Source organism: Dreissena polymorpha, chromosome 5 (assembly GCF_020536995.1).
Source record: "Dreissena polymorpha isolate Duluth1 chromosome 5, UMN_Dpol_1.0, whole genome shotgun sequence".
Lineage (NCBI taxonomy): Eukaryota > Metazoa > Mollusca > Bivalvia > Myida > Dreissenidae > Dreissena > Dreissena polymorpha.
In genome coordinates this window covers 102,445,791-102,464,550 of record NC_068359.1, presented here as the reverse complement: position 1 = coordinate 102,464,550, position 18,760 = coordinate 102,445,791, and the positions used below count along the sequence as shown (strand labels likewise).

The 18,760-nt window shown below is 35.0% G+C and overlaps 2 protein-coding genes across 2 annotated transcripts in view; one reads left to right on the top strand and one right to left on the bottom strand.

Moving 5' to 3' along the window:
• Positions 1-15,963, bottom strand: part of LOC127881922 (adenylyltransferase and sulfurtransferase MOCS3-like) — a 28,558-nt gene extending 12,595 nt beyond the window's left edge. The window contains exons 1-5 of the mRNA XM_052430135.1: positions 15,836-15,963; positions 10,558-10,690; positions 8,854-8,946; positions 5,965-6,085; positions 536-610 (exon numbers count right to left, since the gene is read on the bottom strand). Coding sequence (XP_052286095.1) covers positions 536-610; positions 5,965-6,085; positions 8,854-8,946; positions 10,558-10,690; positions 15,836-15,922 — 509 coding nt within the window. The 5' untranslated portion in view covers positions 15,923-15,963. The remainder of the gene's footprint in view (positions 1-535; positions 611-5,964; positions 6,086-8,853; positions 8,947-10,557; positions 10,691-15,835) is intronic.
• Positions 15,964-15,970: 7 nt separating this feature from the next.
• On the top strand, positions 15,971-17,301 carry LOC127881923 (uncharacterized). Its single transcript, XM_052430136.1, has 2 exons — positions 15,971-16,364; positions 16,912-17,301. Exons 1-2 carry the CDS (start codon positions 16,044-16,046, stop codon positions 17,035-17,037), a joined length of 447 nt encoding a protein of 148 aa, XP_052286096.1. The 5' UTR covers positions 15,971-16,043; the 3' UTR covers positions 17,038-17,301.
• Positions 17,302-18,760: the final 1,459 nt, after the last annotated feature.

Sequence of the window (18,760 nt, the reverse complement as noted above, 5' to 3'; positions counted from 1 at the left end):
AAGTACTAGTACAGATTTAAAAAAAATATATTACAATTTTAAGAAAAAACTTTGATATTGTAAAATATAAACCATGCAAGCCAAAGCATATGTGGTTAATTTTTTTTTTCAGATAAATCGACATGTTTTATAACAAACTTGTTTTTGTGGATTTTGGATTTTGCTCTAACATAAAATTTATTGTTGAGCAATGCCAGAGTGTTGGATTTTGCTCTAACATAAAATTGAATGTTTAGCAATGCCAGAGTGGGTAATCATGTGACAAACAAGATGGCAACATCCATGCCAAGATTTGTTGCCATATAATACCCTTTAGTACTTGTATTAATTGTTTAAATGCTGCTCACTTTCCAGCCATATCTGAAAGAATGTGATTTCTTGACATCCTAAGTCTTACATAAGGCATTGTAAAAAAAATCACAAATCTAATATCCAATGAACACATCCCTGTTTTTAGAATCCAAAAAAATTCATGTCAATGAAATTGAAAACATACAGCAACTCTTCAGCAAAAACATTCAGTAGAAAATGATACTGTTTTACAATGTCCAGGGCATTGGAGCTGTCAAACTGCACATGGTGAGGCACGCACTCTACAAACGAGTTCAACCTAAAAAACACAAACATTATGAACAGTGTTTGAGTTATTCACTGCCTGTTTGGAAACACTACCCTATCTTGATAAATAAAGAGTGCATCATAAAAGTGATATTATGGGCATCTAACAGTTTATAGGTGTCTATCGCAACCATTCTTTATTTTTGGTGTTTTCACTTCATATACACTTATATTTGTTAATGCAGCATCAACATACTAAAACAATATCCCGGAAAGAGAAAAATAATGCATTTGAATATCATCCGTACTTTTGTTTTGACAACTGACTACAGAAATGATTCGATTTACGATGTGAATCTAAATTTAGTTTTAGTGCAGATTCGTTCATAAGACACAAAGACACAATTTTGTTTTACGGATCATTTCAGCTTAGAGAACTGTCCAGTCATGTAAAATATCAAATATAATATATATTTTTTATAAACAACTGGTAGCAAGATGAGTTGCAGGTAATTGGTCAGTAACCACATTTTAACTAACTCTTTTGACCTGTTAATTCTTTTCAGCTCAATTCAACAATGAACAAGATATGTGTTTGTCAGAAACACTATGTCCCCTTCTGCGCCGCTTGACAACAGACAGGGCAAAAACAATATGTCCCCCACTATAGTGGTGGGGGACATAAATATGTCCATAATATCACTTTAATATACCCTTTATCTATCAAGTCAGACAAGCAAATTTTCACATATTAATCATCATTAGATAATTATTCAGACTAGTGGATCAAAAAGAACACCAATACAAGAGGGCCAAGATGGCCCTAGTTTGCTCACCTGAGTGGAGTCGGTTCATTCAATCTTTACTAAATGTCAAACTTGACTTAGATATCGTCCAGACAAACATCCTGGTCAAGTTTCATCATTATTTCATCTGCGAGTCATGATCAATATACCTATGAAGTTTCACGATCCTAGGCGTAAGCATTCTTGAGTTATCATCCAGTAACCATTTTTCTAAGTTGAGTCACGTGACCTTGACAGCCATTGTGTGAATACGTTATTTGGCACTGTGACCTTGACCTTTGAACTAGTGACCTGATAATCAATAGGGGTCATCTGCGAGTCATGATCAATATACCTATGAAGTTTTATGAACCAACGCATAAGCGTTCTTGAGTTATCATCCAGAAACCATTTTACTATTTCAGGTCACCATGACCTTGACCTTTGACCTAGTGACCTGAAAATCAATAGGGGTCATCTGCGAGTCATGATCATTGTACCTATGAAGTTTCATGATCCTAGGCAAAGGCGTTCTTGAAATATCATCCAGAAACCATTTTACTATTTCAGGTTACCCTGACCTTGACCTTTGACCGAGTGACCTGAGAATCAATAGTGTTTATCTTCTAGTCATGATCAATGTACCTATGAAGTTTCATGATCCTAAGCATAAGCGTTCTTGAGTTATCATCTGAAAACAATTTTACTATTTCGGGTCACCGTGACCTTGACCTATTGACCTAGTGACCTGAAAATCAATAGGGGTCATCTACGAGTCATGATCAATGTACCTATGAAGTTTCATGATCCTAGGCCTAAGCGTTCCTGAGTTATCATCCAGAAACCATTTTACTATTTTGGGTCATCGTGACCTTGACCTTTGACCTAGCGACCTGAAAATCAATAGGAGTCATCTACGAGTTATGATCAATGTAGCTATGAAGTTTCATGATCCTAGGCCTAAGCGTTCTTGAGTTATCATCCGGAAACCATTTTACTATTTCGGGTCATCGTGACCTTGACCTTTGACCTAGTGACCAGAAAATCAATAGAGGTTATCTGCAAGTCTTATCAATAGCTATGAAGTAGCTATGAAGTTTCATGATCCTAGGCATAAGCGTTCTTGAAATATCATCCGGAAACCATTTTACTGCTTTGGGTCACCGTGACCTTGACCTTTGACCTAGTGACCTGAAAATCAATAGGGGTCATCTGCGTGTCATGATCAATGTACCTATGAAGTTTCATGATCCTTGGTATAGCGCTCTTGAGTTATCATCCTGAAACCATCTGGTGGACGGACAGACCGACATGAGCAAAACAATATACCCCCTCTTCTCCGAAAGGGGGGGGGGGCATAATGAGAAAACTGCCCCCCTCCCAGCAGCCATGTTATTCAACTGACCTGAACCATTTTTGAACTCAACTCTCGTATCAAGGAAACAAATGTTCTGAGCAAATTTCATGAAAATTGGGCCAAAAATGTGACTTCTACTGTGTTCACATGTTTTCACTATATACATATAGAGAAAAATGCCCCGCCCACTGGCAGCCATGTTTTTTCACCAAACCCGACCATTTTCAAACTTGTCTGTGATATCAATAAAACCAACGATTTGACCAACTTTCATGATGATTGGGCAAAAATTGTGACTTCTAGAGTGTTTACAAGGTTTCTCTATAGCCAAATAGGAAAAACTGCCACTATATACATATAGAGAAAAATGCCCCGCCCACTGGCGGCCATGTTTTTTCACCGATCTCGACCATTTTCGAACTCGTCCGAAACATTTATTGAACCAATGTTTTGACCAACTTTCATGATTGGGCAAAAATTGTGACTTCTAGAGTGTTTACAAGGTTTCTCTATATCCAAATAAGGAAAACTGCCCCGCCCACTGGCGGCCATGTTTTTCAACGGATCGGAACCACTTTTGAACTCAACCAAGATATCATTAAGACAAACATTTTGACAAAGTTACATGAAGATTGGGCATGAAATGTGACTTCAACAGTGTTTACAAGGTATTTCTTTTTTTTGACCTAGTGACCAAGTTTTTGACCCGGCACAAATCAGTTTCGAACTCGGCTGAGATTTCATTGGGACAAAGCTTCTGACCAAGTTTCATGAAGATGGGACAAGAAATGTGGCCTCTAGAGTGTTTACGAGCAAATGTTAACCCACGGACGGACGGACATACGACGGACAAAGACCGGTCACAAAAAAATATATCAAACAGTTCAACCAGGTTTTATTACTGACCACTGATATTAACATCAGGCATACAGCACAGTGAGAGGGTCAGTAAGCTGAGTGGTAAATAGTTACACACTGCAATGATCAATATCTGGGGTCTAACAAATTCTAGAGCAGAACTAAAAATAGATTGGGAAATATGACTCAGCAGGTTAAACAATGGAGATAGATACTGCAAAATTGTGTTGTCTTCATTTCAGCTTTCTCTTAGTTGATAGGCTTACCATAAGTAATAATGACTAAAACAGTTGTTAATTATGAAAATTCTGTGTTATGAAAAATTAAATAAAACAGTTAAAGGTACATAATACTATCATAATAAAATTAAACTTTATTACACAGGACACAAATGTTCTGACCAAATTTCAGGAAGATTGGGCGACTGAATTAAATAAAACTAGAGTGTAAACAAGATTTTACTATAGCCATATAAGGAAAAATGCCCCGCCCCATTGGAAGCCATGTTTTTCAAGCAAACGTAATTATTTTCGAACTCATCTAAGATATCATTGAGACCAATCTTCTGACCAAATTTCATGAAGATTGGACAATAAATGTGGCCTCTAGAGTGTTAACAAGGTTTTACTAAAGCCATATATAGCCATATAAGGAAATATTCCCCGCCCCTGGAGGCCATGTTTTTAAAGCAACAAAAACCATTTTGAAACTCATCCAAGATATCATTGGGACAAATCTTCAGACCAAGTTTCATGATGATCGGAAAATAAATGTGACCTCTAGAGTGTTAACAAGGTCATACATTTCAATATAATTTAAAATAAAACTTAAAAAGAACATGTGTCGAAAAATGCGAAATAAGCAAGATATTTAATTCTGAAATCGAAAATGTCTGTACAGTCGAATTCGCCAGAATGTATATCATGCATGTAAGATGTGAATCTTAATTTAGTTTAATGGTTGTTTTTAAATTCCTGCAGCTATGTCTATTCATTCGACACACGAACACTAACTCCGATCCTAATAAAAAGACGAATTCTTCGGTTATTTAGGAAAATATGTACGAAATATCTTCGTCACCATCAGCTTGGGGCGCTAATTTGTCTTTGCTGCATTTTATGAAATTCGTCTTCAATATCTTGCCTATTTTGTGTTATTGTAACATGTATTTATCAATATATTACAATTTAACACTTATAAAAATCGTATAGTCTCGCTTTAATTGTTTGACAAAAGAATGCCATATTGTACAGAATCATCAAACAATAAAAAACATATTCAAAAGTTTGCTACCTTCCAGAATGTAAAACTATCATTTATAATTAATTCCACCTAATCTTCTTGTGCTTAAAACAAATATTTTAAAAAGGGAGAAAACTCTGTCAAATCAACATAATTTTTCATTCGCAGTTACTTCCCTTGACATGATAAACTATATAGTGTTCAAAAGCTGTTATTACTATATAAATATAAGGAAAATGACCTCCCCCCAGCGGCCATGCTTTTCTTCCGATCTGAACCATTTTCGAACTCAACTGTCATATCCAAAACACACATGTTCTGACCAAATTTCATGAACATTGGACCAAAAATGTGACTTCTAGAGTGTTCCCATGTTTCACTATATACATATAGAGAAAACTGCCCCGCCCCCTGGCGGCCATGTTTTTTCACCGATCTGGACCATTTTCGAACTCGTCCAAGAAATCAATAAAACCAATGTTTTGACCAACTTTCATGATGATTGGGCAAAAATTGTGACTTCTAGTGTTTACAAGGTTTCTCTATATCCAAATGAGGAAAACTGCCCTGCCCACTGGCGGCCATGTTTTTCAACACACAGGAACCACTTTTGAACTCAATCCAGATATCATTAAGACAAACATTTTGACAAAGTTACATGAAGACTGAACATTAAAATGTGACTTCTACAGTGTTTACAAGGTTTTTCTATTTTTTTACCTAGTGACCTAGTTTTTGACCCGGCACAACCCAGTTTCGAACTCGGTCGAGATTTTATTGGGGCAAAGCTTTTAACCAAGTTTCATGAAGATGGGACAAGAAATGTGGCCTCTAGAGTGTTTACGAGCAAATGTTTACAGAAGGACGGATGGACATATGACGGACAAAGACCGGACAGAAAAGCTCACCTGAGCAATCAGGTAAGCTAAAAAAGACTATATGTTTTAGCATTTAAACATATATGCTGTGCCCTGAACGATCTGGATTTTATGCACGTGCATTTTATTTTGACCCCAATTAGCCTGGCAAGTCTGCACAGGCTAATCAGATACAGCACTTTCCACCCTAACTGTTTGTTTAGATGAGACACTACGCACATGCTATACGCCTGTTTGTTTTGCCCTGCTTAAATTTGAATAATTAGGCTTCCTTGCGGGCACTTACCCTCTACATGCTCCGACAACTGACTGACACTTAGCCAAGCCCACTTTCCTCTCTGTATGCAGGATCTGTCGATGCAAGTTGCTCAGTTCAACCTCATCATAGTCAACAATTCCTATCTTACCTGTAAGGTAAGAATACCATATGAGTTGCATTCTGCGAAAACTGGGTTCAATGACTGCACAGGCTAATATGGGATGACACTGAGTCGAGTTCTGAGAAAACTGGGCATAATGCATGTGCTTAAAGTGTCATCCCAGATTAGCCTGTGCAGTCTGCACAGGCTAATCAGGGACGACACATTCCGACTTAAATGGATTTTTGCTAAGAAGAGACTTCATTTTGACGAAAAATGTCATAAAAGTGGAAAGTGTCGTCCCTGATTAGCCTGTGTGGATTGCACATGCATTATGCCCAGTTTTCCCAAAGAGGCTCTCAGGCTCATATAAGGTCAGATTAACAACAGCCTGTCCCAAGACTGCTACTTGGACCATTCTTCAGGGTTGACAGTGTTCATATACATTTTCTGTCTGTAACCTGATATCATGACTGTGAAGACGTATTTGCTGGTGAATATTTGTTAGAAGTTATTTACATCCAAAATTAAACCTGAAAATTTAGTTTACAACAAAAAAGTCGCAATACCTAAAAACTAGATTTTAAAGAACTGTGCCACCCTAAAAAAGATCTGCACATAAGCTCCTTAGCTCCCTACACGATTTTAACACAAAATCTCCATCAAAAATCTAGATAATGAAAGGAAACTATTTTTCTATTTTTAGTAACAGTGATCTTATCCTTTACTTGACTCTCCCAATGCTCAAGTGTGCATATATGCTTGCTACATTCCACATTTACAAACAAAACCTTTAAGAAAAGTGTTGAAGGGACATCTTTTTATTTTTGGTACTAGTGACCTTGACCTGACTTGCCCGAAATGCAATTCCCGGCCAATTCTGCATGTACACAACCTTCACACATAATTGCAGAACAATACCTCTATCCAAACTACAGGTATTGAAAGAAATTTGTGTTTTATAGGGATCTTTTCACAGATTTTGGCATGTATAGAAGTTTGTCATTAAATGATTTATATTGATAAATGTAAACATTGAATCTAAAAAAACTCCAGTTGAAAACAAGAAATTATAATACAATTAAAGAAAAAAAAAAGAGATGTGTCTGACAGAAAAACAATGCCCCCTAATGCGCCGCTTTGAAGCCATATATTTGACCTTTGACCTTGAAGGATGACCTTGACGTTTCACCACTCAAAATGTGCAGCGCCATGAGATACACGTGCATGCCAAATATAAAGTTGCTATCTTCAATAATGCAAAAGTTATGACCAAGGTTAAAGTTTTGGGACAGAATGACAGACAGACAGGCCAAAAACAATATACCCCGATCATTCCATATGGGAGCATAAAAAAAGGGAACCCTCAACTGAGCTCAAACCACTTACCCCTGAAGTTTAACTGTCAAAGCTTAACGCTAAGACAATTTGGCCATCTGTGCTCATACAATGAGTGATGTATTTTATACTTTATATAAGCAATTCTTGTTGCAACACTTTATAATTTTCAGGTTTTTAAATCGTCAAAAGATGCAAATTATGGATATTTTAGAACATGGTAAATGTTCAATATTACTGTTTTACCACAAATATCATAATTACAACACACATTTCAGAAACTGAAACAATTTTTTATAATTTAGTCAATTTACCAAAAATGTGAAAAGGTACCTTTTAGTTTTAGTCACTGCAATCTCAAACTAGATTCATATGTAATTTATCTACACACAAAATTCATTAAAATATCTCAATAATTAATTCAGTTATTTTCAAGAAACTCCCTGTAAAATCTATTTACAGTGACCTTGACCTTGCATGGTTTCCATGCAAGCTGGCTTAATCCAAAGTTTCATCAAGGTTGTTAACTGCAAACATAAATTATTGATAACCAAACATAAATCTTAAGATTAATTTAAATATATCAAAAGGGGCATTATTCTGCTAAATTGCTTGTCAGAATTGTGTTTCTTGGTCAGTGACAATATACAATGACCACTTAGACATGCACTGACATTTAAATAAATATTCGTATGAAAAGATGGTGACACATTTTTAACATGTATTTTCACAACAGGATGGTGGTCATCAATTCAATGAATCTTTACTGCCGCGTTATTGGGTACATAGCCATACTCTATGGACACTGTTGTACAGGAATATGTGCAGTGAAACTACAACTGGGATGATTTAGTTCCAATCTTGTAAACAAATGTATTACCAGCTGCTCCATTTGAAAATGTTTACAATATCTGTAGAACAACAAACAACGAAATACTAGCTTGAATATTTTGTTGCAATAATTACATTATCATATAATGTGTGATGTTCCTCTTTGCAGTCTGTGGAAAAAATGCAGCATTGGCGTAATTTATGTTAAAATAAATCACACATATCAAATTATTAAATTCATGGCTATCATATTTTACACGTATACTAATATATAAATTAAAGGCTCAAGTAAATAAATACCGTGTTTAAAAAAAATAATGAATCAATAAGATGTCCACATTACTATATGCAGCAGAAGACTGTATTTGATTACTGTGTTATTGCGAAAAAAATTGGGGGGAAATTTAAAGTTTCAAACCCACACCCATTTAATTCAATCACAAAATATGATAGTGGACGAACGGACACGGCAGAAAAAATATCATTTCCTGGGGCACACAATTTAACTTTTTCATTATAATATTTTCTCAAAGAAGCTGGCAAATAGGGGCACTCTATAAGTCAAACTTGAATGTTTTCTATAATAAGAAATTATTAAATATTAAATAACATCAGTTTTATTGTTAAATTATACTTGAACAGCATACCTATTCCTACTGCAGCGAGATATATTGCTGCTGGGCAACCTAGCCCTCCTGCTCCCACTATCAGTATAGCTGTTTTACCTAGCAATAGCTGACCTGAAAACAAGTACCAGTATACTTATAGATATATAGGAATAAGCATAATCATACAGGCCTTTTATCCTAAAATGTGTGGTGTGAAAACTCCTATATCCTCTTTGAGCGCACACAAAGAACAGATGCGGGCAATATAAGTCAAAACGTGAGCCTATTACCCTGTATTACATCTTATACTTATTTAATCCTAAACTTCATAACAAAAAACACAAATCGTAAATACTTATCATCATTGAACAACCAAACAAGAAATGTGTTTGTCGGAAACACTATGTCCCCTTCTGCACCGCTTTGATTTTTTTTTTACCTTTGACCTTGAAGGATGACCTTGACCTTTCACCACTCAAAATGTGCAGCTCCATGAGATACACATGCATGCCAAATATGAAGTTGCTATCTTCAATATTGCAAAAGTTATGGCAAAATGTTAAGTTGGAGCAAACAACCCAACAGACAGACCAACAGACAGGGCAAAAACAATATGTCCCCCACTATAGTGGTGGGGGACATAACAAGAGCTGTCAGAGGACAGCGCGCTCGACTATTCGAGTGCTTGACAGTATAATGTAAGCCATCATGGGGAAATTGTTCATATTCAATAATTTATTAGACGATCTTTCAAAAATAAAAAAAGGAATTTTTTTAATTTTTTTTGGTGGGTTGAGAGGGGGATATAATGTGGGGTGGGGTAATTTAATAGATGATGTTTAAAAAAATATTTTTTTTTGGGGGGGGGGGGGCTGGGGAGGGGGGGGGGAAGGGATTCTGGGTAGGGGTGTGGGGTATATTGTTTGGGTGGAATCCATTGTGGTATTCAGGTAAGTGTTGTTTTGTCAAAGTAATAATAAAATCTGATCATAAATAAAGAAGTTATGGCAATTTAAGCAAAATGTTCAATTATCTAAGTGTAAAAGGGGCCATAATTATGTCAAAATGCTTGATACAGTGGTCTGCTCTTGTTTATAGGTTAAGGTCATGTTGGTAAACAAGTATTCAAAATATAAAAGCAATATGTCAAAAGGTATAGGAAATATTTGGCGTAGTACGCAAAGTTTAACATAGATTTATCAATAATATGCATATTCTAAGTATAAAAGGGGTAATAATTCTGGCAAAATGCTTGATACAGTTGTATGCTCTTGTTTATAGGTTGGGGTCATGATGGTAAACAAGTATGCAAAATATGAAAGCAATATGTCAAGGGACATTGAAAATATTTGGGGTAGTACGCAAACTTTAACATTTGCTGCATATTCTAAGTGGAAAAGGGGCCATAATTATGACAAAATGCTTGATAGAGTTGTCTGCTCTTGTTTATAGGTTGGAGTCATGTTGGTAAACAAGTTTGCAAAATATAAAAGCAATATCAATATGTCAAGAGACAATGAAAATAATTGGGGTAGAACGAAAACTTAAAAATTTGCACGGAAACGGCAACCCAACGGAAACGCCAACGCCGGGATGAGTAGGATACATGTAGCTCCACTATATATATTTCATATATAATAGCAGAGATCAAAATGGTGCTATTTTAATAGAACATACAATTCACCTTTAATATCTTTGCATTCCATGTCAAATGTAAAATGAGTTCAATGAATATACCAGTACCTTTGACACCAATCTCTGGAAGTATCAGCTGGCGACTGTACCTGGAGATTTCTGCGTTAGTAAGTCTTTCCTTGTGTTGAAACAAAGTAGGGGGTGGATTTGTACATCCTATGTCATCTGATAATTGAAGTTCCTTAAAAAAAAACATTTAACATTTAATATTGAAAAAACAAGTACAATCCACCTATCATCAAATCATAAAACTATAAAAAATGTTTTTGTAGTAACAAACACTTTTAGTGTGTATTTCAACGATCCTGGGGCTGCATTCTGTGAAAACCAAGTAGTACTCCTACATAATTATACTGCTTGATGAAACGCACACTTATAAGTAAACAAAAATTACAGCAGCAATTTTCAGGTTGTTTTTTTAATCTTTGATAATGGTTTTATCTTGGAGTAATGGGGGACGGGGTGAAACAAAGTAAAAGAACACAACCTAAACATGTTCAGTATTAAGTCCATATAATCATTGCAATGCCTAATTAATTATTGGGCATGGACAAAATAAACACTATATCTCAACAGATAAAGACAATCTATTGCTGCAAAACAATTTTGCGTAAGCTTCCAATTTGTCATGTCTAAACATCAATTGCAGTATGCATATAACTAGAGACTGGGCTAGTTCTTATTGAATGATTTGAGCTTTAATAATTGCATACATACAGCTTCTTTTTTTGAAGGCAAAATCAATGTAAAAAATATGACCCATGCCTGCCTATAAAATCGCGATAAATGAACCTTATACATAGAAACAAACAAAATACCGGTAGAACCATCAACATCAAATTGCGTGTCTATTGTGGAGAAATGCTTAAAAACTAAAATTGATAAAATAACTTATCATAACAAAAGCATAAGTTTTGACCTGAAAATTAAAGCAAAGGAAAGGAAAAGGTTACCCTGCACTTTTTTCAACAGAGTATCTGGTGGCCTGGTCTGTCGGCAGTTGAAAGTTTGTAGTGTCAGGGTTTTGTAAGATATTGCTGGCTTGCCTGTAAGCCATATTCAAGGCACATTGTCTGACTGCTTTTGTTCAATATTGGACTTTAGACTCTATGTACGGGATTGTTACATGAGAGCCTTGTCTAAGTGTCCCACGATGGCATGCCCTATATTAGACATTGCCATACCTCGTTGCTATGTTGTTGTTGATAATGCAGAAAGCACTTTTGCCAGTCTAACTGGAGCATGTTCCTATATGTTTAGGGCAAAGCTATGCAATCATCAATGCTTTGATTAGTTTCATTCTTTGTATCCTTCTTTGTATAACATAAAGGCTCAAGTATGTGTAACATAACATAACATAAGTACTGATATAATTGTCCATCAATATTTGAAATGCTAAGATATTTATACCTAGCTATATCAGGGGTTAACGTAAGAAATTGACACTCACTTGCCCGGGGGGCAAGTTACTTTGAACATCTACTTGCCCTCATTAAAAACTGGTTGCCCTATTTTGAAGTCAATTTTTTATTGTCATTTCACCTTTAAAGCATTGATTCACATGCATTATTATGCTAGATTTCATTTCAGCTATATGCAATGTATCAAGAATAAAATAATAATCGTATTTATAAAATAAAGTTGTCAACAAAATAAAATCTGGACAGTTTTATTTCATTGAATAGTCACTATTGAATACAATACATATGAAGAGTTTATTACTATTAAAATTTTAAAACCGGTATACTTGTCACTATACATGTATCTATACAAGTTATGGCAAAGATTAAAAGGGGGAAGGCTTAAAATAGTAGTGTGAAAATGATTGTTCAGAGTTTGAAAATCATGTTGATATCGTTGATGAAGAGTTTCTCACTATTTTAAACTTTGAATATGTAACATACAAGTTATTCACAGTTTAAAATAGTGAGAAACTCTTCATATGCATTCTTAGCAAGTTTGAAACGGTCTGCATATTCAACATGATTTTCAAACTGTGAAAAATCCTTTTCACTGTTATTATATACATGTTCATAGACATCACTATCACTAGTATACGCTTCTTCATCCAGTTCTAGTAACTGTTCTGAAATTGTTTCAGTTTGAGTGGTTTTATACAAGAAAATTGGAATAGCACAGTTACTACCAGGGTTGGCACCAATCGACCACCCCCGGTTTTAACCGCCGGTTTTAACCGGTTAAAACCGCCCCGGTCAATACTCCCGAAGTGGTCATTACTGGTCAATACTGGTCGATTGAACTTTACCCCCAATTTTGATTTATATTCCATGCCTAATTAAACAATATTGATAATATAAATTAAACAGACATGTTGCCAACAATGTCTTAAGCTATTAATACCCACTATTTTATACCTGTTCATGCAATTTGTAGGCCAATCTCTCAAAATTTGCAAATTAGTCAAAGTTGGTCAATTGGATTTTTCTGGTCGATTGAACTTTTTTAAAAATTGTAATGAATTATGAATGCTCAGATAATTCGCTTGATTCAACAAGAACCTGAACCTGTCAATTACTGTGTATGAGTTGTTCCTCATGCCCCACTGTCCCTACAGTCTTCTAACAGTCTTCTCACCTATACAGGTTAGGGTACCCAAAACTGATGATAGGGCCTTAAATGGCACCTTTTTGACATGATCCTTACTTGTCATGTATTTTTGCATTGATTTCTTTAAATACTTTTTAAACAAAATAGTGAAAAAATCTTTCATTTTCCATTGATATAAAAATAAAAAACATATTAAGAAATAATTATTAAAAGAAAAAATAATTTAAAAGAAGAGTAGACCCACAATTAGAAAACATTATTTTTTGGCAAAATCAAGAACTTTGATTGTTTATTCATTTGAATACCAATTGAACTTTTAAATATGAAAGGGAAAAAACCCTCTTAATACAGAAAGGAAACAAGTTAAAAGTAACTATTAAGTACAATGCAATCTCCTTTTGTGTGAGTGATATGAAATAGCCTAAGGGCAGATTTGCTTAATTGTCAATATCAGAGACATAACACTGCATGCATTTTATTACCAATTAAGGCTTAGAGGCCAGATTTATTACCCTAGAATACACAAGAGTTCTGTTTGTCCATCTGCTTATCAAATAGATATATCAATAGATAAGTGAAATACTATGGTACCTACAATAGTAATAATACTTTAGTAGCAGATGTGATACACTGAGATAAAGGTATTGCCTTAGTCCTTATGTATTTGTGGCTGTTTCCATAGATAATAAAGAAGTAACTTTTACAGCTTTTAAGATTTTTTTTACAATAAATAACTCAGAAAAGAGTTTATCAATTACAGAATAATTATTCATTTAATATAAAATGGCTCCTTTGTGATGTTTAAATGCTACAATTTTCAATCGACCAGTATTGACCAGTAAAGACCAGTAATGACCAGTATTGACCGGTTTTAACCGGGTATTGACCGCCGGCCCGGTCAATACTCAATAGACCGGTCAATATGCCAACCCTGGTTACTACCAACACATTTTATCTTGCTTGTTATTATGGAATTTCTTCAAGCCACGATGTTTGAAAGTTACGCTTTCGTGATTCATTTTCATATTTTCTCTATCTTTCTTTTTCGGTTGTTTTGGTTTGTTCCTTTGAGTGTTTCGAGTTAGTTTTATTAAAAATAGAAAAGATCGACTGGACGCTACCGTCCGCCATGTTGAAACGTCTGCCGAGTGAACTTGTTTTGAGCGTTTAGATTGGCTTATACAACGCAAGCGACCAATCAAATCTCGTTTTACTTGTACTTGATAAAAAATATATTGACCCAAAGAAAATAAATAGATACAAGGGGAAAAGTCGAAGAAATACTGCAATTATGCTAATACGAAACGGACTTGCCCGGCGGACTATCTACTTTGGAAAATCACTTGCCCGCGACGATTTTAACCCGGGCGTCCGCTTAAAAAAAGCCCTGGCTATATTGTGTGCTATTTTTCATAAATAATTACATTATTTTTTATTGCAACATTTGGTAAAGTAATTAACCATAACAATTATGTTTTTAGACCAAGACTGTAATTTAAACCTTTTAAGCATCAGTATCGAAATTATTTCCGAACCCGTATCTTTAAAAGAGCCTACTTACTCTGCAGCATTTTTAATAAGTCATAAGTCATTTGAAGCTTTCCGTTTTTAGTTCAACGGAGTCATTAATGTTAAGTCATTATAACATGCAGGGTTTTTATAAGTCATAACTCTTTTTGAAATGTATTATTTGAAATAATGTGACTTTTCAAAATCAGTCACTCAATGCTTTTAATTGTAACATGCACATGTTTTAAATAATCATCAATATAATTTACATATGATAAATATTTTTTATGATGTGATCATATTTTACACTGATATTTTTTGTATCTTGCAATGTTATTTTAAGTTCTTGAGGTTAGTTGTTTCAGTGTTTTTTTGCTTGCTTATAGTTTACTGTTGTCAATGGTGACTTATTTTTAATTAATTGTGGTCCCAGTGAATGTATTCACATTTATGAAACTGCATGCATATCTTGTTGATTTTTTCAATAAATGATCTCAATAGATTGATTTCTTCCCATTTTATTTGTATAACACTGTTTCATATTAAAAATTGAAGCTGAGATATTATTAAAAATCATCATGTTTTATAAGATATCTATATCTGTTGGATCTATTGAAGACTTAAAACAAATAATTCACAGTGAAAAAATATATAGTTTCTCTAAATAAGCTAGCCTGTAGAGAAACCCACTTATGTGCTGCTAAACAAAGCTGACCTAGAGATAATCCGTTCAAAATCACAAAGCATAGCAAATGTTATTAATGGAATGAAACTACCATGTGTGGATAAAATGGGCCGGGTTGAAATGGTAAGTGGGTTTTTCCAGTCTAGTGCATACTTTGCTAGGTCTATTTCTACGGCTTGCAATATGTAAAATACTATATTAATCACAGTATACAAGTACAAGTTTCATGTTTCGACAGTTCAAATAGGGTTTCAGATGCCCCCTGAGTGAATTTCGATGTGAAAAAAACATACCACAAAAAGATATTGTCTGCATTTTAAAACAAAATATTTGCTTTAACAGTAAGCTCATGTTATTTTTTATTTAACTGGTATAACTGAAGTATCAAAACATGTATTGGTTTTTCCCTAGCACAACTTTATTACGCTACTGAATACTGACTATCCGAAAGAAAGTCCGAAATACTAGTACACGCATTTAAATTTCCAATCGCATTTAACTTTAATGAACATCAACTAAATTTACTGAACATGGATTTTATGATTTAAATGAAGATTGTAATACCTCCTTAAGCAATTGAATTTCGAGTTCTTTTTTATGAATTTCAGCCAAAATATCATCCAAACTTCTTTGGCATGCACTCATCTTCATCCGAGCGATTGGACGCTTATAAAAACTGCGTGAAATATCTCTAAATTAAAGAGTACCTTTGTTGATCGAATCTCACGTGCCTAACGCGCTCGAGCAGACGACGCACTACTTGAAAAAAAATATGGCGAGAGTGAAGCACATACCAGAAAGGGAGAAATCTCATCCAGGGAATGCATATTTAAAACACATATTAAGCGAAAAACGTATGAGAGGGAAGTATCTTAAAGCTTTAAAAACGAGTGGGTCGAAAACGGGCGGCATTAAAAAAGTGCGAAGGGCTCATCACGGGTCAAAAGCTGTCGCAGAAATCCGAAAATTTCAACAATCAACAAAGCTTCTGATGAATCGTCTACCATTCCAACGCCTCGTTAAGCAAATAACTGCAGATCTCTTCAAGGAGAAGCAATTTAGAATACAAAGTGCTGCGCTGGAGGCATTGCAGGTTAACCTTTGATCTAGCTCTAGATATTCGTCTTAGACGCATGGCTACATCATTAGTTTTTTCAAATGTGATAGTTTTGTTCTTATTAATTGTTACTTATTTGTGATATCACTCCTGTCTGAGTTCCAGCTCAACATATCGCCCCATTGACGCAAAAAGGTATCATGTGTCTTCAAATGCCACGGGATACCTTTTTGCACCAAGGGGGCGATATACGATATGCAAAACGCAGATCGATTTCGTTTACGGCCCGTTTCAACTACTGACTAGCTCAACTGCATCCCCGCTCCATATCCGGATAATCCGTCGATTTAAATAATATACGGGTAGACCTATCAAGGAACATTTCTTAAGCCATCGAAAGAAGGAAAGGTTTTAGACTAAATATTTTTGCAAACGTCTGGTGAATAGCAACTCGAAAAAGTATATTAATCCGCTTGCATTTAATTAAACCTGAATATAATTGTTTACTGATAACATGTGTATGGTTATTTCCTAGTTTTATATAATATGTTAGTATCAGTCACTTGATAATTTACATTTTCAGGAATCGGCGGAACACTATCTGATATCCCTTCTGGAGGACACCAATCTGTGTGCACTGCACGCCCGTCGTGTTACCATAACAACCAAGGACATGCAGCTGGCCAGAAGAATACGTGGAAAATCCTAACAACAACATCGTGTGATATGACAATTAACACTGTACATCGGGCGTATTCATTCTTTTTCGTTCAAAACTGCCATTTATTGGTCTTTTTCGATGCACATAATTTCATGGACATGTGTGTCGTTTTGTATTGATTGAATGATACATAAATACGATTGAAATGTGTTTCATACTATTAGAGGTGGATGCATTTAAAACGTTTATAACCAACGTAAACATGATGCTCTAGATTTTGTAAACTTGTGTCCTATAAAAATGTGTTGTTTTTTTCTTTTCTATATTTGAAGCTTTTATATAGCATTATCAACTACGATTGGGTGTATCAAACCATACAGTTTTTTTCCCGCAAAATGATCTTCATGTTCATTTCCCTACGTGCTTTTGTTAAAAAATGTCCTGAGTAAAAACACACACACACACAAAGAAAAACTACAGACATTCGGGCAAGTGCCGGAACAACAAGCGTCAAAAAGGCTAGTTCAATATGTTAAGCGAGAATTGTGTTACGGTACAAGGGTCAGAAGGCTACTAAGATATTTGCTGGTCATATAATCTGCGGGCAGTTGACTGAGCAGTTCTCTGACCCTTATACCTCTCAAAAAGCTGGTTAGAGCGGATGTGTACAGGGTACTGCACCATACCACTTTGTAGTGAGGTAGTCATACCATTACAATGCCACGTTTTTCGGATTTATAAAACATGACCAATTCTAGCAGTCATAAGTAATCCTGAAATTATTGGTTAATGCAAAAATATTTTAAAGGGATCTTTTCACGGTTTGGTAAATTGACAAAATTGAAAAAAGTTGTTTCAGATTCGCAAATTTTCGTTTTAGTAATGATATTTGTGAGGAAACAGTATTACTGAACATTTACCATAGTCCAATATAGCCATTATATGTATCTTTTGACGATTTGAAAACCTTAAAAATTATAAAGCGTACAACCTAAAAATTATAAAGCGTTGCAACGCGAAACGTTTGAATAATTTGGAGAGGTCTGTTGTTGTCGTTTAAATTTACGAAACTACAAAGATTGCTTATATAAGGTACAAAATACTTATTGTGTATACTCGGCGGAATAGCCGAGAGGGCTTACCAAGACTCCGGGGGTCACTGGTTCGAGCCCTGGTACGGGCTACTTTTCTTCCTTGTTTTAATTTTATTCTTGATTTTTTACTGGAGCTTTTAAGATCCAATGTTTACATTTATCAATATAAAGCATTTAATAACAAACTTCAAAATATGCCGAAAACTGTGAAAAGGCCCCTTTAACAATTAGAGGTTTATCCATATTCGATTTCGTTTTACGAAAAAATCCAATTAGACACACGAAGAACTGCGCTATGCAACCATTAAGTGAAAGAAACTACAAAAAACACTGCTGTCGCGGTACACAAATAGCCGACCAAAATATGTGGGGCCGACATTCATCTGTAAGAATGTGTTTTCTTGGGGTTCTTTGTTGCTGAAAGTCTGATATGTTTCAATTAGCCCTAAATTCTGGTACAAAACACAAGCGTATACAAAAACATGGTTATATGTAAGACACCGGAAGTATCGGTATTTTCAGACCTTATTTTGAAAACTATGAAGTGATAGTTAGATTGTCTGACATTTGCGCAAACTTTAATACTGTTGACAGATCTAAATCTCGATGTTTTATGCCGGTGTGCAACAGACCTCTCAAACATTTTTTTGACTATTTTGATAAATGCGGATTTGATT